This window comes from Astyanax mexicanus, chromosome 2 (genome assembly GCF_023375975.1).
Source record: "Astyanax mexicanus isolate ESR-SI-001 chromosome 2, AstMex3_surface, whole genome shotgun sequence".
NCBI classification, from domain to species: domain Eukaryota; kingdom Metazoa; phylum Chordata; class Actinopteri; order Characiformes; family Acestrorhamphidae; genus Astyanax; species Astyanax mexicanus.
The window spans coordinates 55,340,258-55,363,622 of record NC_064409.1 but is presented as its reverse complement, the minus strand read 5'-3'; the positions used below and the strand labels follow the sequence as shown (position 1 = coordinate 55,363,622).

At 37.2% G+C, this 23,365-nt stretch overlaps 1 protein-coding gene across 2 annotated transcripts in view; it reads left to right on the top strand.

Moving 5' to 3' along the window:
- Positions 1–23,105, top strand: part of lamb4 (laminin, beta 4) — a 43,493-nt gene extending 20,388 nt beyond the window's left edge. For both annotated transcript variants that reach the window (XM_022672239.2, XM_049474597.1), the window contains exons 14-36: positions 41–120; positions 221–377; positions 2,618–2,902; positions 3,499–3,684; positions 4,826–4,935; positions 5,117–5,237; positions 5,378–5,555; positions 5,944–6,087; positions 6,199–6,430; positions 7,442–7,599; positions 9,527–9,751; positions 11,449–11,660; positions 11,771–11,867; positions 13,792–14,149; positions 15,290–15,450; positions 15,540–15,739; positions 17,095–17,280; positions 17,443–17,587; positions 20,073–20,280; positions 20,382–20,517; positions 20,628–20,798; positions 20,902–21,055; positions 21,285–23,105. In XM_022672239.2, the coding sequence (XP_022527960.2) occupies positions 41–120; positions 221–377; positions 2,618–2,902; positions 3,499–3,684; positions 4,826–4,935; positions 5,117–5,237; positions 5,378–5,555; positions 5,944–6,087; positions 6,199–6,430; positions 7,442–7,599; positions 9,527–9,751; positions 11,449–11,660; positions 11,771–11,867; positions 13,792–14,149; positions 15,290–15,450; positions 15,540–15,739; positions 17,095–17,280; positions 17,443–17,587; positions 20,073–20,280; positions 20,382–20,517; positions 20,628–20,798; positions 20,902–21,055; positions 21,285–21,421 (4,041 nt within the window). In that variant the 3' untranslated portion in view covers positions 21,422–23,105. The remainder of the gene's footprint in view (positions 1–40; positions 121–220; positions 378–2,617; positions 2,903–3,498; positions 3,685–4,825; positions 4,936–5,116; positions 5,238–5,377; positions 5,556–5,943; positions 6,088–6,198; positions 6,431–7,441; positions 7,600–9,526; positions 9,752–11,448; positions 11,661–11,770; positions 11,868–13,791; positions 14,150–15,289; positions 15,451–15,539; positions 15,740–17,094; positions 17,281–17,442; positions 17,588–20,072; positions 20,281–20,381; positions 20,518–20,627; positions 20,799–20,901; positions 21,056–21,284) is intronic.
- Positions 23,106–23,365: the final 260 nt, after the last annotated feature.

The following is a 23,365-nucleotide window of genomic DNA, read 5'->3' as shown; positions in this document are numbered from 1 at the left end:
GTATATTTTTAATGCAAATTATGCTTTTTTATTCCTTCAGGCAGGATATTGGGGTTTAGGAAATACAGTATATGGCTGCTTACCTTGTGACTGTGATGTTGGAGGAGCTTTCAGCACTGTGTAAGCTGGCAGTTTCCTAATAACATAATAACTCATTATATATGTATGTTTGTTGTCATTTGAAAAGTGTATATATGTGTGTATTTATGTGTGCTTTTAGGTGCTTGTCAGTAAGTGGGCAGTGTCAGTGCAGAGCTAATATGATTGGACTCAGCTGCAGCGAGCCTGCACCTGGTTACTTTCTGGCACCTCTCGACTTCTATCTGTATGAGGCTGAAAACGCTGCTCCTCTCGAAACCAAGTGCTCCTATTACCTGGTGGGTGATGGATTTCTGTGATGAAAATTGTCTATAACTCTCTAACTCTCTTATTTTCAGTGGGTTTTTTAATGTTTAGGGAAGGCATAGAATCACCTACACCTTATTCAAGGCATTACCCACAGTCAGTTGTAATGAAAACATTTGAGAAATTGATAAGGTCTGAAATCTTAAGAAAAACTGTACATAAACTTGACCCCATGCAGTTTGCCTATAGGCCGCAAAGAGGAGTGGAAGACGCTACAGTGACATTGCTTCATTTATTGTTTCAACATCTGGAGGAGAAAGGATCTCATGCTAGAATTTTATTTGCAGATTTTTCTTCTGCTTTTAACACAATCCAACCCCATATTCTGATCGCAAGGCTTCTAGAACAATTTGATTTGGGTCATAATCTTGTGGGTTGGATCCTTGATTTTTTAATTAATAGGACACAAAGAGTGAGGGTAAACGGGAATTTATCAGTTAATATCTGCTCCTCAACTGGCTCTCCACAGGGATGTGTGCTTTCACCTTTATTATTTATCCTGTATACTAACGAATGCCAGAGCAGGTGGGACAATAGGACTATTCTGAAATATGCAGATGACACAGTAATTGTTAGCCAGCTACAGGGTGAGGAGCACAACCACGGTCCAGTTATTAATGATTTTGTAGAGTGGTGTGAAAAGTCCTATCTCCAATTAAATGTATCGAAGACCAAAGATATGGTAATTGATTTTAGACGACATGACCACACACAGGAGGCTACAGTTATTAATGGTCAGATAGTAGAATGTGTACAACACTATACATATCTTGGTACAGTAATTGATTCTAAATTGAATTTTGAAGCAAACACAGAGGCGGTGTGTAAAAAGGGGCAGCAGCGGTTGCATTGTCTGAGAAAACTGAACTACTTCCACGTTGATAAGACGATGATGACTTTATTTTATCAGGCTTTTATCGAACCAGTTTTAGCTTTTTCCATGGTTGCATGGTTTGGTAATTTGCCATTTAAAAAGAGGAAGGGCTTGAATCAGATCGTAAAATGGGCAAGTAAGCTGATTGGTAAGCCGCTACTCAGCGTGGAATCCTTGTATGGCAGACAGTTAAAGCGGGTAACTGGTGCAATTTTGGGGGATACTGCTCATCCCCTGCATAGTGAATTTAGGTCACTCCCATCTGGTCAGAGGTTTAGAGTACCAAGATGTAGAACAAAACGATACAAAGACAGTTTTATCCCTGCAGCAATAACACAAGCAAATAGAACAAATAAGGCACAGAGACTTTAAGAAACTGTAAAGATATTTGTGCTATGTGTAAGTCTGTGTTTGTTTAGCTTATTGTATGTTTTGCCTGTTTTGCTTATTGTATGTTTTGTTTTTGTTTTGCTTATTATATGTTGTGGTTGTTTTTGGTAAATTTTCTTTTTGTAACGAGATGCTGCTTCACATACTGTAAACCAAATTTACCCTTGGGTATAAATAAACTAACCTAACCTAACCTAACCTAACAGTTGGTAATAATGATGGTGACCAGCAGCATCTGGCTAGAAATGACCCACGGATCAATGCAGCATTTTTAAGCTTGGATGGGACTTGGCAAAAGTCATGTTTCCTGTCTCCTGACTTATGTCATATCAGTGTATGAATATCAGTTCTGAAAGATCAAATGTCAAGCCCATGTTTATGTAGATATTGCACCAATTACCCAAATAAAGTCTGAATGAATTAAAAACTTATTGGTGGTTAAATATTAAAAACATATATAACATATTAAATTAAAATACATCTATTTCAACTCATGCTGCCTTCAAGCCCTCCTTGGAAATTCCTACTCGTAGGTCGTAATTACGATTTGTCATGCGTTCACTTGTTAATGGACGCCATTAAGAAAATCCTTTTGTTGATACTTTTGGTCTATTATCATAAAAAAAAAACTAAAAAACAAGTTTTTTGCCCTACTCTAAGAGAATAAAGCAAATAAGACAAGCATTAGTTGAGTGATGTTTTTAATCTCATTAGAATCATACTAGACTTGTAAAAAACCCCATATGAAAAAATGGAAAGTAAAACACATGATTACATTACAGATCATACATTTCATATTCCTAGAACTAATACCCACTAAACATTAACCTTAGGTGTTACAATAAGAAAAAATGTGACTCAAAGTGTGTGACTCAAAAACAAAAAAAATATTTTTCATAAATATGGTTACAAATATAGGATTACAGTGTCTCTTGACATTATTTTCAGGTGTGGCCCACCACTCCCCCTGTACCACACACAGCTCCCACAGCATCCAGGCCTACTCCACGTCCGTACTGCAGCCCAGGAACCCCAGCTCATAAACCTCCTCCTACCCCTTACCCAACTATTCACTTTGAGACACCATCTCCAGCACCCCCCACAGAACCCCCCACTCTGCCCAGATGTGAGCAATACTTCAGGAGCAGGGGATATGAGTTCACGCTAAGCGATGGGAAGTTTGTGGTGGTGAAGCGCGAAAGGAGACAGAGTCGAAAGAGAAGACAAAGCCAGGTACGCTCAGATTAATGAACCATCCGGCATACTTTAATCTGTTATACAGTTTTATGCAAATGTTTTAGGCACCTGTGGGAATTTCAGTAAAGAGTAAGTGGCTTATCTATGAAGTAAGCGTTTATTAGCTCAGTAAAACACTAGCATTACAATAAATACAAACAGCAGATTTACAAAACGCAGTGCTTTGACAGCACCGTTTTCCTTAAAACATCTCCTAATCGAGTTATGTCTAGTTCTCATCTGCATATCAACACCTGGTTTGGTAAATTTGGTAAGTCAGGTGAGTTGCTGACAGAACTGAACATAATATGCACATGCTGGCTAAGGAGCATCCAGGAGAAATCTGGAACTACACTTTGTTCTTCAGCTTGGCTCACAGGATATAACATACATAGTTAAAAATGAGAATTCCTGGTTACGTTTTACTGTATGTATTTTTATTTACATCTGTTCAAATCATATGTGGTGCTTTTTCAGGTAAAAACACTCATATTGCGGCGATAAGTAGATTAGTGTAATTTGCTTCGGTGCCTAAAACATTTGCACAGTACTGTATATAAAATAGATATCTTGACTTGTTCTTTTTCTTCCAGAGGACCATTTCCCTGCAGCCTGGATCTTCCCATCAGATCATATTTCGACCACATACTCCAGATGTAACTGTGACTTGGACTGGACCAGGATTTGTGCGAGTTCAAAATGGAGCAGGCCTCAGATTTGCTGTCACCAATATCCCATTAAATCTTAACTACCATTTCGTTATTCGCTACGAGGCAGAGGTTTGTATTTGTTTCTATTTAACACTTCTTACATTTTAGCTGTTGCAGTGATATTACTAGAGATTACTGATGCACCTATAATAAAACTTTTTGATCAAAACCAAAACTGAACAAAATGGCCTAATGCTAAAAGTGCATCTCTACAGATTTACAACATTTTTCCACTTTTTACTCAATTGCTTAAATTAAAAGCCAAAAAGAAAAATCTATTATAAAACTAATATTTACAAATATTTAATGAACACTAATTATATATAACACTTTCCATCAGACATATACTATCAATTACAGTTTGGTCACATCATTAAAAACATTATTGTTTAGTAAAAATAATTCAACCTTTCCAGTTTTTGAACACCAAACATGATTTGTGCAATTTTCTGTCAAATAATTTTGGATTCTGAGTATTTGTTGCACCCCTACTAGAGATACCAAACTAACAGAACCCAAAACTCTAATGGTTCTCTTACAGCTACAGTTCAGCTATATAAATACTCCGTCTATCAGACAGCGTTATTAATGATTTTCAATAAGAAACTTTTTCAAATAAGAAAAATTCTACTGGTTTCCCACTAGCAAATAAAGAATTTAGTATGTTAAACGAACACCACCTACATGTTTTTTACAAATTAAATCCTCAAATACAGTATATAATAGTAATAATATAAAGTACAATAGTTGGGACACCACCTTATTCAGCATTTCTTCCCAAATCAAGGGTATTAAAACAGAATATATCTTGCTTTTTTTTTTTTTTTGAAAAATGGTGTCAGAAAAGACCTTCTACTAGATTCTGAAGCTTTGCTGTAAGAATTTGATTGGATTTAGTGAGATCAGAATGTTGGATGGTCACCACCCTTCCTTACGCACCAAGTGCTGGGGGGCTTTATAACCCTCTAAGAAACACCTGGCATTAGGCTTGGTTCCAGCAGGTTTATGTTTATCTGTTCCTAATAGGGAATCCTATTCTATTGTCAAAATTTCTCTATAAGGACTAAATGCAGAGTGTGTGCATTTCTAGATTTGTAGGACGTAAAGTAGCTCAGTAGAATCATGAAGTTTTATTCATTTAGTATATTTTTTTGTAGAAAATGCAATGACTGAATTATATGCCTCGCTTTTTTTCTGTATGTATATGTAGTCCACAGATGACTGGACAGCTACTGTGAAAGTCGTACCTTTAGGACTTTATGATGAAAATTGCCCGTACGACTCGTCTGAGAAAACAGTCACGCTTCTCAGCACACGGAGGTGAGAAATGCTCCTTATAATAGATGAGTCGCGGAATAAATCAAAGCTTAATATTAAACTTTTTTTTCTTTTCATTTGATCAGGGTTACACTGTGTGACTCTTGGTCCCCTACCATGTTTCTTAAAGTAGCTCATCAGTGCAGTTGCTCTGTTGCTTTTTTAAATATTCTGCTTCATGTAGGGCAGCCACTTTGGATACTCCAGTGTGCCTCAGCTCCGGCGTGCGGTATTACGTGGATATCACTTTTGAGAGACAATCCACTCCAGATCCGTACTGCAGATCCCACATTCTGATTGATTCCGTAAGCTGTTTTCCAAGTTTCCACCACAAATGACCATACGTTTAATAAATGATGAGGATCTCAGATATAATGAACCAGTTTAATGAGCTAGCGAACCTCTGAGAATAGTTTTTAATCACTAGGACGTGATTCTGTTTCAGATGGGACTTATTCCAAAGATTGAGTCTCTTCCAAATTTCTGCTCTGAGCGAGCTCTGGCTGAGTATCAGCAGTACCAGTGTGTGGAGCTGGTAGAACGTGCAGGAGAACACACCCTGCCAGAGGTGTGCGAACAACTGGTTTCCAGCATGTCGGCCTATATACATAATGGTGCAATTGGTGAGTAACGTACATCCTCTATGAAAGCCACTGCCCCAGACTTCCCAAGCACAACAACAATACAACTAAAGTGTACCAAGGGAAATTATAACAGTAGCTCTTATCCAACAATTATAGTCACAGTTTGTATTTTTTTTTTGTTGAGGGATAGTGGGATTTAGAGACCTCTCCAGTGGTAAGATATAAATAATTGCACAGAGCTTGTAAAACAGTACTTTTATATACTAAGTATCTATAAAATTAAGAAATGCCTTAAGTGTGTTCTTCTTTGCTTATGGTCACATATATTGATTATAAAGTCAGGCCTGGCAGCATGGAAAAATGACACAAATTGGCACATAGAAGATGTGTTTTTTAATTCATACAGTATCTGTGTGTTTTTCTCTAGCTTGCAAATGTAATCCCGAAGGGTCCTTTAGCTCCTCTTGCAGTAAATTTGGAGGACAGTGTGACTGCAAACCCAATGTGATTGGCCGCTGCTGTGACACCTGTGCCCCCTTGACGTATGGGTTTGGGCCAAATGGCTGCTCAGGTAAGTAATACAAACAAAAAATCATTACGAAATAAAAAAACTTTGCTAAGAAAATTAATTATTATTATTATGTAATTAATGAGACCTTTAACCCCTCTCTTCTCTCTCTAGCATGTAACTGTGAGCCTTCAGGCTCCAAAGCAGAGGTATGTGACCACAGGACCGGACAGTGCCCTTGTCGTAATGAAGTCACGGGCCAGCGTTGTGACCGGTGCCTGCCTGGATACTTCGGTTTTCCAAACTGTAAACGCTGTCAGTGCAATGGACTGGCTGACCTCTGTGACCCTGTTACTGGATTGTGTCTGAATTGTAAGGAACATTCAACTGGACCCCACTGTGAAAGGTAAGATTACAGCTCTGGAAAAAATTAAGAGACCACTTCAGTTTCTGAATCTGTTTCTCTGATTTTGCTATTTATTCTATAAACTACAGACAACATTTCTCCCAAATTCCAAATAAAAATATTGTCATTTAGAGCATTTATTTGCATAAAATGAGAAATGAGAATAACAAAAAATATGTAGAGCTTTCAGACCTCAAATAATGCAAAGAAAAAAGTTCATATTCATAAAGTTTTAAGAGTTCAGAAATCATTATTTGGTGGAAAAACCCTGATTCATAATCACAGTTTTCATGCATCTTGGCATGTTCTTGTGAGAAACACTTGAACCAAGGAATGCGGAGACACGTGCTGAATAAAGTCAAGTGGTTTATTTACAGAGTGTAAAATAAACAAAAAAAAGATTAATCAAAATCGTAGTGAGGGCCAAGCAGTAGGTCAGCTACAGAGAAGCGAAACAACAACACAAGGACAATGCTAAGAGAGTGGTCAAAGGAGGGTCAATAATAAAAAGACAGCCTTGCATGCTCAGCAGCGTCATTGTAGTCCAAGGGCAGAGCATGCTGGGAGTTAGAGTCTTAAGCAGTAACAGGGACTGGAGCAGGCAGACTGACAGCATCAGGTGTGACATATTCTCCTCCACCAGTCTTACACACTGCTTTTGGATAACTTTATGCCACTCCTGGTGCAAAAGACTCAAGCAGTTCAGCTTGGTTTGATGGCTTGTGATCATCCATCCTCCTCTTAATTATATTCCAGAGGTTTTTAATTTGGTAAAATCAAAGAAACTCATCATTTTTAAGTGCTCTCTTATTTTTTTCAGAGCTGTATATATTAGTGCAATTAAGGATAAACCATTTATTTAGGTGTGTTTGTTTTCAAAACTGGTGTTTTTTTTGTTTGGAAAAAATATAATCAGTGTGTAACGTGTTTCAGTCTTGTCAAATCTTCAGTCAGATTTTTCCGACATGAATCTCCAGGGGCAGTTAGCTGAAGTTCTCTATTGTACTGCAGGTGTGTTGAGGGGTACTTTGGGGACCCTGTCTCAAGGGAGACCTGTCTGCCATGCCGGTGTCCGGACGTAAAGGGCAGTGGGCGGTTCTTCGCCCGCTCCTGCACCAAGGACCCAAATGCTTTAGTCCCGACTTGCGAATGCGAGGAAGGGCATCAAGGTCAGATCTTTCATTTTGATTTCACAAAATTTAGTTGCCCAGCAGAGGATGTACCACACACTTTTTGACAAAGAAATAAATGCAAAAGTTGCACCCTGAAGGAAGTGTTGGATTGCAATGTAATTTAGAAGGAAGGTTGGCGTTACCAGGAACATTAAATGATTAAACATTTAGGCAATTCTTGGTAGTAGTGTGTAGCACATGTGTAAGGCAGCATGCTAGATGTCTGGGATATAGATTTGTAGAGGTTTCTAATGGTGTCCTGAGATAATTCATCCCATGGTTCTTAAATATTCTCTTCTTCGATAGGGGTGTTGATAGGGCGTCTGATAGCATCCTATATATTTTCAGTCATGTAACAGACCATACCTGTCAAGTCTCCCGTTTTGGCCGGGAAACTACCGTATTTTACTCCTCTTTCCCGCCGTCCTCCCGTATTAGTATTTTCCCGTAAATTTCCCGTATTTTATTAAAATAAAAAAATATATATTATTGAGGATACAGGGCACTGACCGCTCTGTGTCTCTTAACCAATCGTGGAGCCGGTTCAAGGAGAAAGTCCCGCCTTTCAGGAGAAACAGCCAATCAGCTTGCAAGGAGGGTCAGTGTGGGGAAGCCCCGCCCTCCTCGCTGTGAGTTCAGGCAGCAAGTCGGAGCTGCTGATGTTAAAACATACATACAGCGATTTTTCTAAAAGAAAGGTAACGGTAGTCTAATCATGGAAACTGTGATGAGATTTTTCTGATAGCTGCTTAAAAATACTCCGAAATAAAACACACAGATTAAACCTTTTAAAATAAAAAAATTACAGCTTGTGACTCAGTTTAACTAGAAATGTGGAGAGGACCGACATTAACTGAACTGATCAGGGGTGGAGTGATCAAAAGGAAGAAGTATTAATTAAAAATTATTGTGCAGGCCCCTTAGGACTAATTTTTACTGATGGAATATATCTGGTCCATGTCCTTTTAGTAAAAGCTCATAATACAATTTTTAGGTCACCAACAGTCATTTTGCAGAATTTGTGCACTCTTTGTTCAATTTTAAATCCATTAAATAAAAAAATATATATATCATATAAAAGAGTGCATTTATTACAAAAAAGACATGAAATCTTAAATAAAAAAAAGATAGAAAGATAGAAAAGGGGTTTTAATTTGGCTGTATTAAAAGAATGACATATGTAGGAATGTCCACAACATGTTCAGATTCTGATAATCTAATTGTAGTGTGTAAGTGGTTCACATGTGGTTATTTTAGATTTTTTGTAAACCTGTTTTAAAATGTAAGAGATACTGAACCTTCGTTGGGCTGGTGGGACGGCTTTCAGCGGACAGAGGAAAATATCCCTTATTTTTAAATCTAAAACTTGACAGGTATGTAACAGACTGGTGAGGCAGCTGATCATGATGTAGCATCTGTGTGTTTAAGGCAAGTTCCTGGAATAGCAGCATTATGTATTGGAATAACACACTAAAGTAGGGCCACTGGTTGCGGAACCTCATTAATGTAATATTGGGCTTTCAAACATTGTGTGTGGCATTGTACAAAATTGCAACCCACACCATCACAATAGATCACCAAACCAATGATCTTGACCATGGCTCCTCCACACACAGATTTGTTGGTATTCTCCACCAGGCCAAAAGCAGGACTTATTACTGAAGATTACCCACTGCCATTTGAGTCCAGTTTTCCTTTTTGTTGGTTGATTTTGTCTGGGTGCAACTATTTTTTATGATGAGTGTAAATCTAACACTGAAATTAAAGTATTTAAGTCAGTATATAAATTGGTAGTTTTGAGGATGCAGGTGGTTTGTGATAGATATAGTTCATTTTGTGTTTCCAACACAGCAAAATTACCACACCTGCAGTGTTGAGTGAGATTTGAGAGGAATGAAGACAAAAGCGTTTTTCTTCTCCACAGGTTTCCAGTGTGATTCATGTGCTCCGGGTTATTATGGTAACTTGTTGTTGCCGGGAGCGAGGTGCACGGAGTGTCCCTGCAACAATAACATTGACCCTGGTGATGGCGAGGCGTGTGACGCTGTGAGCGGAGAGTGTCTCCACTGCTTACACAATACTCACGGGCCCAACTGTCAGACTTGCAAACCTGGTTACTATGGCAACGCCCTACTCCAGGACTGCCGAGGTATACTGTGTGTCCAGAATGTAGATCAGACCTTTTTGGCCACAGCCTGCATCAGGATTAATCTGCTATAAACACAGGCTGTTTGGTGCTTTTTAAAGGGGACATTATGTGAAGTTTTAAAGGGGACATTTTGCAGAGTTTTAAAGGGGACATTAAAGAATCTAAGAAATAATGTAGCCATTTGATGTACTATCCAGAATAGAAGGTTACACCATAGGTGTAGCTTTCACCCCTATAATGAGTCCCAGTTTGTCTCCAGTAAGGTAAAAGATGTCTAAAACTTAGGAAGTATATTTTTTAAACCTAATATTTTAACAGAAATAGCAGAGTAACATACCTGCCACCTGTGCATCATAGATTGTGTGTCTGATTTAAATCTAAAATATTATAATTCCTCTGAAATGATACACTTATCCACACTCCTGACGTTTAGTAATTGTCTTAAATAATGTTATAATACAGTTTTAAAAAAACCCTAAAGCTCTTATCCCAGGCATCAATAATAAGTACATGATCACTGGCATGCATTTGACATTACAGTTGTCGGGAATTACTACAATTACACCTACTGTGTGTCAAAAAACAGACTGAGTGGCAGTGTTCATGTTAGTGTTATCAAAGCTATCATTTTACAGACCAACAAAAACTAAAGATGTGAGCACCTGGAACCCAGACACATGTTAGTGCACTTGTTAGGGCTGGACTTAGTTCAGTGGTTCCCAACTCTGATCCTGGGGTATTACTAACCTGCAGGTTTTAGAGTATAAATTAATTACAGCACACTTGATCCTGCCCTTGCTGAGGTGAACTGGGAGTTTTACAGCAGGAAAACACTAAAACCAGCAAGGCAGTGGTGATCCAGGACCAGGATAGATAACCACAGGCTTAGAGCATTCCCCTGGCATAGAAATACATAAAAAATTCAGGAAACAGAATTTTGGCCACATATCAATGTCCACGGTCCTTTGGTTATTTTGCATGACATGAATTGATCCTACAAGAGGGCTCCGAGTGGTCCAGCAGACAAAGGGCTGTCACTATGATCGGGTGCTCACTGGTTCAAATCCCGGCCATGCAGCTTGCCATCAGCTGCCGTAGCCCTAATCATTTATAGGGTGATTTAAATCAGCACAAGGCGTCTGTGAGCTGATGTATCGGAACTAATCGCTACTTCAGCATTAGTTTAAAAAGAGGCAGCGGCTGACCGGCTGACCAGCAGCTGATTGGAGGGTTAATCGGCCTGCCTAAATTGCGGAAAAAATGGGATATAAATCTTTTTTAAAAATGATCCTACAAAATGCCATGAATAGTGTTTTTAATCAATTTTATAACATCAGGATGGAATTTGTGTAGATTAAGATTTTTGTGGCATTGAATTCTGATGCCTGTGGCTGGATTCATAAAACTATCCTAAGGAAGACATTTCATACTTAAGAAAATAATTCAAACATCTTGAACATTTGATATACAGTTTCAAAAGTTCCGTTACTAGAATTAATGTCTAATTTAACAAGTTTAGTTGTTGTTAAAGCTCTTAAAGTAGTCGTTTTTTTATGTACAATACAAAAAAGCTGTCCAGTGTCACTCCAGAGTAATTATATTAATCATGGGGTTAATCATTGCTGTTATTCTCTATGGCCTCTGTCCTTCATCGTCACATTTAACTCTTGTTTACAGAAATCTGTATTTGTTCACAGAGTGTACCTGTGATCGTCTGGGGGCGGAGTTGACTAGGTGCCCGCCGGATGGGCCGTGTTTCTGTGATGCTGTGACTGGGCAGTGCCCGTGCCGCACTGGTGTGGTGGGAGTGCTGTGTGATCAGTGTGAGGACGGGTACTGGAACCTGCACTCAGGCTGTGTGCCCTGTAACTGTAACTCACAGCACTCTCTCAGCAAACTGTGTGACAAGGTGACTCTCAAATACACGTCCCACAAAGCCACACTGTTAATGAAATGTGTAGATGTGTGTGTGTGTGTGTGCACATAAATCCAATTTCCGGGTTCTATCTCCATACTTAGATTACAGGCCAGTGTTCCTGTGAGAGAGAATACGGTGGCAAGCAGTGTGACCAATGTGCAGAGAATCACTTTGGAAACCCAGACATTCAATGCATATGTAAGTGGCTTAACATTACAGACGCTGGGTGCTGAATCTGAATCCAGTGTGAACTGTCATTCATATAATCTTTAAAAAAGTATAGTCAGAATGGGGTTTATGAAGCGAGGTCATAAACAATACCTTTGATTGCTTCTGGAATACTTAATGGGTGGTTCTGTACAAAATCTTTAATAGTTTTAATAAAAAAAGCTTAAATAACCTCCTAAATGTACATACAGTATATGCTTTACTTACTCCACAAAAATAACATATTATATCATTCCTAACAAATATTAGTAACACTTTACAATAAGGGTCACAAATAAAAGTATTTATGACAGTAAAAGACATTATTAAATGATTAAAAAAATGGCTCAACTAATTATTTATTGACACTAGATAAGACCTTAGACATAAAACTAAATATTAATGCTTAAAAATGTGGTAAATAATAATGACTTGAGACTGTAATTTGTAATGATTAATAATGTTTTCAAAATTATGTTAATCACTGTGAATTAATATACGCTTTCTGTAAAGTTTTACCCAAAAATGTATTGCAAAAATGAGTATATAAAAAAATAAAAATACAGTAAATACATAGTGTGATTTTATGAATAAAAATAATTCTTGATTGCCCCTCAAACACTGCACTATGCTTCCCAAAATAAAATATTAGGCATCCTATTCTTTACCAAAAAAAACTTCTTCCTAGATCTGTGTTTAAGAATATTGAGATTATAATTTTTATAATAACTGAGAGCCCATAAGTTTTGGGCACCTCTCTGATGAGAATGCGTAACTGCACAGAGCATGTGGATTTTTAAACATGCTTAGTGGCCTTTAGAGTGGATGAATCTGGTCATTTTAGCCAGGATTATGTTGCTCTCTCTCTCTTAACCAGCCAGCTGTCTCCAGTCCTAATTCTGTGTTTCTTTGGTTAATGATGCCTGAATGAGCAAATATAAGCTGAGTTTGCAATTCTGGTATCTTCATGTTTGCTGCAGCTCTTATATCAGCAACATTAGCAGCGACACAGTTGCTCAGGTAACCATGAAATGCTGCCATGGCCTGGAAATACCTACCAGACCACTGGTACTCTGTCTCTAAGATGAATACTTTTGGCCTGGCAGGGATCATCACAAACCCGCATTAAATTAGGGCTGCAACTAATGATTATTTTGTTATTCGATTAATCTATTCATTTTTTTTATTAGATCATTAATTGGAAAAAAGGAAATATATTTATTAACATAATTTATTTTATATATATTTAATACATTTGGGCCAGATGTTAGCTAATGCTGTAAAGCTAATGTTGTAATTGTATAAGGAACACACAATTGGAAGAATTAACCAGAGATTTACATTCATTTTATTATATTCATTATTTAATAACAACAACAGTGTATGCAATGTAAATATACACTTTTCTGCGATTCTCAAACACTTCATAGTAAGAAAATATCTTGAAAAAGGCTTTAAATGTATTATTGATTTCCTTTTACTCTGAACGTAACAGCTGGTTTATTTAAGGTGGAATAGAAAACTCACTAAACACGTATGAGATATAAATGTACTTAAAATGAGACACGTCTTATTAAATGACTCTAGCAGACTCTGGGAACATTGAGTAGGGAACAATAGAACTTGTCGTTACTGTTCGCTTGACAGAACAATAGCTTATTTTAGGTGAAGAGGAAAACTCTGGGCAAAATAGTAAGGATACCTTTTTCGCTAAGTGTGAGTCAGATCCTAATCGATTATTAAATTAGTTGCCTATTTAAACTATTTTAATAATCCATTTTAATTGATTTAATCAATTAGTTATTGATGTCCTACATTGATATCATTTATTAGAATATTTTGTCCTAACTGCTGATTTATATATATAGTAAAATAAACATCATGTATTAAACTCTCCCTTGATTTTCTCTTCTAGCCTGTGACTGTAACATGGAGGGCACCGTCTTCCCCGGTTGTGATCCGTACACTGGTGAGTGTATGTGTCGGCCTGGAGTGAGCGGTATTTTCTGTGATGAGTGTTCTCCAGGGCATAACCCAGCCTTCCCTGCCTGCGAGCCCTGCCATGCCTGTTCCTTACTCTGGGAAAAAAAGGTTACTGACATCACTAAGGCGGTTGCAGAGATGGCTTCTTTACCTCGTCCACCTAATGTTAACGACGTACGGCTCCAGAAATGGATGCAAGAATTGGAGGAGAAACTGAACAACCTGGTCAACATGCTTGGCCGTGATCAGAATGAGCTGGGTGCCATAGAGAAGCTCATGAATCTTATCAGGTATTGTGTGAGAAATTATCCTACCATCATACATTTTCAAATAATTAAATTATTTGTCAAGAATAATTCTAATTTCTTAATTTTAATGGTTTTCTGTGTTTTTGCTACTCTGGGCTCAGAACTCCACTAACTGCACTATGTTACTCTGGTGAAGCAGTTCAGACAATGCTTGTAGCATCTGCATAAAGCTGCGAAATATAAGTCATATTTGTGTAAAATCAGTAAAACATTACTGTAAAATAACAGTCCACATGTTCATTTCCATTTCAGTGACAGCTCTCTCCACCTGTTCAGAAATGCATGTGTAAGGCTTGTATCTTATGGGTGATGTAAAGTGTAAATTCTACTTACCGCCTTTAGGGGGAACCCAAGAACTAATTTCTGCATAATACTGATTTAAAATAGCACAGTAATAACACTGTAATCAAGAGACAGTAACTGTGTTTCTGTCGTTGTCTCTCTTGGCCCAGAACACTGTTACTGCACTATTTAACTTTGATGGAACTGCATTGTGACTACATGTCACTGCATAACAAGGGTCATATTTGTGAAATATATTACAAATATCATTTGTTCCAGTCCATGTGGTTAATTTAGTTTTTGATGTTGACTTTGCAGGGTCTGTATCAATCTGTGTATTTGATATTAAATTGAGAGTCAAAATAGGAATATATATATATATATATATATAAATTTCATTTTTTGTTTTTGAATATAATACCAAAAAAAAAAACGGCTTATATTTTCTGTTTTTTTAATTTAATGATCCAAACAAAAATGGGAAATAATCTTTTTTATTATTATTATTTTTCCAATTTCGATTCGTAATTGAATATCAATGACAATGATACATGGATTTGTATCTTTCAGTTTTTCAACAAATGCACATCCACAATTGTACATGAGGGGAAGCTCGTTGGAGGATTAGTATTTTTGGCAGTAGTGTAAAAGTGACTTTACTCCTGCAGGGGGATTCCAGGAGCACTTATTCACTTATAATTAGTCAGAATGTCAAGTTGACATGTTACATGTTCACTGTTTTTATTTATTTTCTAGTTATGCCTACATATATAGATATGTGCTGAACTTGAAAAGGTAAAATTTCAAGTTTATGTTTTTGTTTTCTATCTTGTATTTCAGAAACATGATAGAAACCATAGATCCACACACTATCATTATTGATCCATCTCAACTGCTGAACAATGAAATTGGTAACATTCATCAAGAGTTCAAGAGGCTACTGGAGGGCTTGAAGAGAAAACTGGAAGATGGCCCGAAACTAGATCTAAAAGCACTGAATGGTAGGTCTGCTAAAAAAAAAAAACATACTCAAGTTTAAACACTTAAAGCATATAATTCTGTTAAACACCCTGTGCTGCCTGTATTTTAGGCACCCTGGAGAAGATCAGAAAGCTCCATGCTGACTTCATGAAAGATGAAGAGAAGGTGAAAGAGGCTAAAGGCATTTTGGACGCCTCCAGGCAGATCCGGCAGGACACTAAGGAAGAGCTGGCCAAATGCCAGCGGAGGCCTTTAGACATACTGGAGAAGAAGGTCAAAGCACTCAGTGTGGCCGGACTGAATGAGGAGGTATGATAAAAGATGTGGTACTGATCTGTTGATTTGATTTTTTTGCTTACAAAAATCTTTTAAAAGTGATTCCACATCCAGTGCCACATCTGTGATTGGCAGCAAGGAGAAGAGGATACACAGCACCATGGGACAGGAACTGGTATCATATCCCATGACTTTTTTCCATGTCTCATAAAAGCTAAAGAAGGCTGCACTGATCTGCAGGATATGCCCGGTGGGCCTGCGTTAACGTGGATGTGATTTCTGCCAAAGTGCCTTATCTGTCCGTAACAGACAGTTACAGCCAATGCTTCTTTTCGAGCTGCTGCTGATGCAGCATTGCCGAGCAGTTCTGATACATCAGCTCACAGACACCCTGTGCTGTGGACATCACTCTAGTAGTGATGTGGGGAGAGAGCGCCATCTACCCACCCGGAGGGAGCAGGGCCAATTTTGCTCCTGCAGCTTGACGGCTGGGTTCAAACCTGCAACCTTCTGCTCATAGTGGCAGAGCTTTAGACCGCTGGACCGCTCGGCGCCCTATTAGAATTTGAATTGATAGGAAAGTTAACGTTGCAGGCACTGTCTTGTTTTGCAGAAAGACATTTGTTAAGACAGAGTGTAATTTATTTTTGAAGTAGGCAATTAATTTAGGCAATTTTATTATTTTTATAATAATTACATAATTAGTAGTAAAGCAAATATGTTGTATAGCAAAATGACACTGATGAATCTAAACCTGAATCTAACCCATAAGAGCCCAGACCCATTGCTCAATATTAATGCCAATTTCAAAATTGAATCAGATGAATTCAGTGAGTGCACTTATTTTAGGGTTTAAAAATCTGATGTAACATAAAATACAACAAGGATTTCCTAACTATTATTAACATTTTGTTCTAGAGATCAGGTCAAAACTAGTTATAAGGATCGTAAAACATTCTTTTAAGCGTTTAAATGGCGTTTAAAATGCTGTAGAAGCAAAAAATAAACCAAAAAATGAAGCTAATAAGATAAGATGATTGAACACAGATTCACACACTGTCCTGTAGTGATGCTGTCAGAATGTCAGAATTTTCAGTATGTGTCACTTAGTAATTTCATGAGTAAAAGTAAAGGCTGAAATGCTGTAAGGAAATACACACTTTTAAAGGGCCTGTGACACACATGTATCACCTTAGGCTCTTTTGTAAGTTTACTAAAAAACATGAACCTATCTAAAAAAAAAAAAAGCTTTTCTCATCAACACATTTGAATTTATTGACTATTGATTACAGACTTTTCACATTAACAGATTTTCCTGAAACATGTTAAATAATACCTGTATTCTGTATGATGTTTGAATGTGTTTGTGAAAATTCTTTCTGTCTCAGATCTGTGGAGCTCCAGGTGATGTAGAGTGTGAGAAGGCGAAGTGTGGAGGTGCTCTGTGTGGGACGTGTGGTGGGCCGTCTTGTACAGGCAGTTCTCCTCTCAGTAAAGATGCCCTGGACACAGCAGAGAGAACTGAGAGAGGCATCCGAGACCTGCTCCGAAACCTCACAGAGGCAGATACAAAGGCACGGTCAAACACATATATCTAGTGCTATAGCTGTGTGCTTGAATAATATACTTTGTAAGATATTGATTTCTGTTGGCAAAATGACTTGTGAAAGAAAGAAGGTACCTCCAGTTGTGTAATTCTGTGTTTTGTCTGACTGTAATTTGATTTCTGTTCTTAGATGAACAAAGTCAAAAATGTAACTGAAAGCGTTAAAGACAAAGCACAGGAAATGATGAACAAAATCACCAACAGTAAGAACATATTTGAAAAGGAGAAGAAAAGCACTAAGGACCTGATTATCCGGGTCAGGGAATACTTGACAGGTAAGGCTTGTTACTTTGGCCTCATTTTCTGTTGTTTAGATGTTGCTCAAGCTTTTTTTGTGATTTTTGTTGTGGTAAATTGCTTTTTCCTGGCCCACACTACAGGATTTTTAAAATCTTAAACTATGTTGAAAATGTGAAAGACCCCGCACATATAGGGCCCTATCATACACCTGCGAAAGGTGCGTCACGATGCTATCTTGTCTCGTGGCTATCTTACACCCCGTCAACAGTCTATTTTCACCCCCTGCACCCGAGTTTATGAATATATTTACTCCGATGGGTGTGTTGGTCTGGAATTGACATGTGTTGAGGAAAATATCCTGAGTGTTTCTATCTTGGCAGCAGGGAACACAGATGCACCAATGACTGATTAAAACCTTGACAACATTCAGCCGTGCAATCATGTCTGGATCACCGATCACCCCAAGCAAAATACCACATACCATCACTTCTTTACCACAGCAAAAAAACACCTAACCCAGAGCCTTCAGTAGTCAACTATAAAATAAAAATTTACTTAAAAATGTGCACAGTAACTATAAGTTATTAAAATTATTTTTTTTTCTGACATTTGTAAGGATTTATATTTGTTTTGAGTACACAGACTTAATATAGCTTAAAATAGTAGATATAGGCATTCTGATGTTTAAGAATTTGACAGATGCTCATTCTCACTCATTCTCTCTCACATCCTGCAGTTTTAGAAATAAAAAAATAAATGAGAAACGATAAGAGAAAGAGAAAAACTTTTACTAAACATACATTTATTTTATTTCAATTTGCTATTATTTAAATTAAATTTGCTTTTATATTTTTATATTTGAAAAACATCAAAATATAATGCCATCATGCTCTCACGTCTCTCACTGCCTGTCAGATATCTATGACTTGAAAATTGAAATATACAGATCTATAAAACTATATGTTAGCATTCGCTTCTTATTACCAGGTCACATTTATTAAAATATAAAATATATTAATTCATTAATTAAAGTCTTGTCCAGCACTCTAAAATGCCGCTTGCTGCTGGAGCGTGTGGAAGAGATGCACTGTGGAGCATGCCCCAGCTGGCATTTCAACATTGAACAAAACATTGAATAAACGTTGAATCATTGTAGATGTTATGGTTGAATCAACGTTGAAACAGCTGTTGATTTTGGAAAGTGAATCAACGTTGATATAGCAACGTTGTTTCAACGTCATACATTGTCAACCTTTAATAAACCATAGCTCACTAAAATTAGAAAATCCTATGGTTAACAAAGTGTTAACAATAAACTCACATCACTGCGGTAAATCTGAGTATAAAGAAAGTCACCACCACTACCAATCTGATTCAACATCTGATCTCAAAAACACTAAAACAGTAAAACTTTTAGAACATGAACATGATGTTAAATTAAAAAGCAGTTACTGCACATAGAAGTAAAACACTGTTTCATTCATGTAAAAGGCTGATTCAAAAGGCAAAAGGTTGAAGACATTATGTTGATTCAACATTAAAAATTAAACATTGGCACAACCATTGAACCATTGTATGTTGAAACAACAACATACATCACTTTAGTCATATTTTAACCACATTTCAACATTGAAGGTCGGTTTATAAAAAAAGGCTACAGATATAAAACTCAGTTCAGGTGAATAAACTTAAGATGAGTAAGGAACACAGGACACACCCCTAAATTGGTCTGAGTTGTGCGCTATAGATCGCTAAAATAGGGCCCATAGACAAACTTCAGCAATATTTCTGCCTTTAATTGTTGTTATTCATTGAACTTCCCACACTACAAACTTTTAAAGCCCTCAATGAAATACCACACACTTTCGGATCATCCTCAAAACCTCGCAGGAGTTTATTACCTGTTACATTGCAAGAGCTGGTTGGAGTTTCTTAAAAACTAGCTGTAAACAAACACGGCAGATGACACCATTGTTGTGCTAGTTGTGAGTGCTCTCTGCTCAGTAAAAGCCAAGAAAAAAGAAAAGGATATGTAGCCTGTAGTGCTTATACCGTAGATACTGCAGCACAAGCTTGAGATGAATACACATACATAGCTATAGGTAGCTAAATGTATGTACAGTGTTACCACAGAATTAATTTCAAGTACCAGATATGAACACAATTAAAATTCACTCTATTTACACTCCTGACTGCTCTGGGAGAATATTGGATTATCTGAGAAGGTCATCCTTTAGAGACTCTGTCGTTCTTTGGATACTTTTTTGTGATTGTTATTAAGAGAAATCAGCCTCAAAATCAGCTTGATTATCCTGCAGTGTTGGACAGGTATTATCTGTAATACCTGTTTTTGTTTTTAGACTTTTTCATTCAGTTGTTTTATGAATCTCAATTTAGTTTTACTAACTAGACCTGAAATAAATCATGATTTAGTTTTTATTTTAATATAAATATATATTTAATTTATATATATGAACATTAGACGACACACTATGCTCTCTTTCTTTCTTCTTGCCACAGAGGACTCAATGGAACCTGATGACATTGACACGTTGGCCTCTGCTGTGTTGGCTATAAAGCTGCCCAGCTCACCAGATGAGATCAAGAAGATGATCCAGGAGATCCAGAACATCCTGGGGAATATGACAGATTTTAAGGAGAATTTGAAACCCTTGCTGGAACAAACTGAAGTAGCTAAAAATATAACACAGCAGGCTGAGGAAATCCTGTGAGTTCCTAACCGTACAGTGAGGCAATCAAAATTAAAAAACGAGGTGTTTAAAATAAATAGATATGAATAATAATACGCTTTAATCTTTCAAATTTTAGGAACAAAACTAAGCAGATGAATGTCAGTGAGATCGAGCAGAATCTGAGGGATACTGTCAAGCTTCACGGCAAGATCCAGAAAGACCTAAACAAGTCTGAAGACAACATGAATGTTACCACTGATAAACTGAACCAGGTAAATGCTTTATATAATTATTTGTATAATCCATATATAGTCCATAATTTGAAACTTCAGCTCTAGTATAAAGCTAAATGCTCTTGTCTTTAACTATTCATTTCCCGCAGAGCACATCTAAACTCAAGAATGCTGAAGATAATTTGAAGACGACGCAGACCAAACAACTACGAGACAAAATTGAGGCTTTGAAAAATAAAACTGAAATGAATCAGGTTCAGGCTGTGGAGGCAAAAGCTGCTGCTGATGCAGCGTTAGCCAATGCCACAGACGCTAACAAGGTCAGTCGCACCAGCTCATGTCTGTAGCTTACAAATGAATTTACAAATGAATCCCTTTTCTACTGTTCTTATGTGATATGTTTTATGTTACTGTTATTTGCAGGATCTTCAAAAAGTAATAGAACAGTTTAAAAACCTGACAGAGAAAAACCAAACTCAAAGCAATAATGGTGAAGCCAATGAGCGCCTGAACAGAATAAAGATGGAAGCAGAAAAAATGGCAAAAGACATAGAGAATAAACTCAAACAAATTGAAGGTATGACTGTCTCTAATATAAGTAGACCACACACAATTTGATGATACTTTATACTAAAGCTATAGCATTGGATACATACATGCTTTTTACAAATCACATTTTATAGCTCTGGACATTTAAACACATGGTATAGCACTGAATACTTTACAGACACATTTTTATGGCTGAAGCTTACTGCTTTTCTTTATCTGCCAGATGGTAAAAGTATTTTTTGTTTATTTGCTTTCAGATCTAGAGAAAAGAATTCTGGACGCTGCACGAAATAAAGAGGAGAAAATGGCCGAGTTAGAGTTTCTCCAGAGGGAGGCAGAAGCATTGGGGAAATTCATTGATCAAGTAGTGCTGAAATATTTGTATTGCACTTAGGTCCACAGCACCCTGCCTTATAACTAAAGGCAATGCCGTGTGCCTCTGCTGAAAGGTCATGGTACATTTAAAGCACTGGAATATGCTGCTGTTACTGGACTACGGCTAATTGTTTCCTGTTTTTTTTGTTTTTTTTTTTGCCTGAATTGAACCAGTACCAGAAATGTTTGTTTGGGTGTTATTTGATTTAGACTAGAATAAGCTGAGGATGTATGTTTATGTTTTATGACACGAGGATTATATGTAATTGTGGTTAAATGGCTAAACTAAAAACATTTATATTATTTTGTGCTATAGATTTTACAGATATGTCAAACCAATATTTTTTTTACAAGTTAATTGTCTGAGTAGTTGTAGCATTATGCTAACATTAATGCAGCGTTATGTAAAAAATGGCATTTTGTGGTCCTGGGCTCTACCTACAGTCAGGATGTGGGATTATCACTTTGCTCCAGAGACTGTAAAAAAGATGGATGCCGTGTCACGTTCCCCTTCATTCAATGAAAATGAAGCCAAAATCTTCTGCCTGTTGGCATGTTGGCGATTCTGATACCCGAGTCTGCGCAGTAGAGACCAGAGGAGGGAGAAAGACTGTGGAGAGACAACCTACTCATTTGAATAAACCCGCCCCTGAGGGCTGCCTCCACAGAGCTACACAGTCTATGGTCCCACCCATACAGTCATTGGCCCCACCTATACTAGGTGTAACCAAGCCCTTTTACAATGACCACACCTTTTTATGTAGAGCTGAATAATGTTTTAAAAAAACAAATTCTGTGGGGATATAAAAGCAGAGGTTACTCTAGTTGTTGCATTTAAATAATGGAGGTAGAATTACAGTATATTGTAAAAAAAAAAACGTGATTTTGCCATTGAAACCTATGGGGATGGGTGGGGTTAAACAGTTTTATGCAACCGAACAGGACACAGTAAACACAGTAGAGTAAATTTACAGGATTTTACACAATTTTATATGGTTACATGACATTACAAGTTCTTACAAGTTATTTCCCCTCGCTTTACCAAAGTCTCCAAACATAGTGGCGCTGCTCTGCCTGTTATGGGATATTGGACCATCATTTAAATACTCTAAAAGCAAATTAATACACTAGGAGATAGTACGCAGTAAATTTCATATCATGCAAAGACAGTATTACCCATGTTTTATTGGTGCTTCTTCTTACTTGTTCAAATGTTTCTAGTATTGTATCATATTATGGATATTTGTAAGCATTCAACCTTTGAAATCATGAATAAGGAGAAGCAATTGTCATTGTTATCTGTGCAGCTGTGGACTCAGATTTCCTGTAAACAGTTGTAGCCAGCCAGGCTGCAAATGTAACAAGATTAAACTAACAGTCAGGATTGTATTGGATGCCTGCTGCTTTTGGAATGTGCTCAGTTGTCTCTAGTTGAAGCTGGAGGGCAAACCCATCACAGTCTTTTGTGCTTTAGGGTGTCAGCGCCATTCCTGGTGCTATTGACTTGCAAAAAGATGATGTTCTTTCATTCCACTTAATCACTTTTTATTGATCTTTGTCTATTTCATTTAACACAGGCATTAAGCTTACTCTTGTGTTACATATTTGTTTGAGTGATAAAAAAATGAATGAAAATGTTGCTATGCTATTTAGATGGTGTATTATTTTATTAATGTAATAAACAAAGATTTATGAGCATTAAATTTTGTTTGCATGTATCGTAATTCTAAAGATTAGTCAAATTTGAGGGTCTGTTTCAGGAAGTGGAGGTCAAAATAACTGAGAGGAATCCACAAAGAAACCCTTTCAGGAAGTAGCTCAGCTCTTTGGTGACTCTACACTGTAAAAGGTAAAATGTATTTACTTTAACACACACAGAGGAGATCTCTTAGCACCAAAGCAAATGGCCATTTTTAAGCCTTAGGAGCTTCACAACTTTGCATGTTGACACTGGATTGTGCAA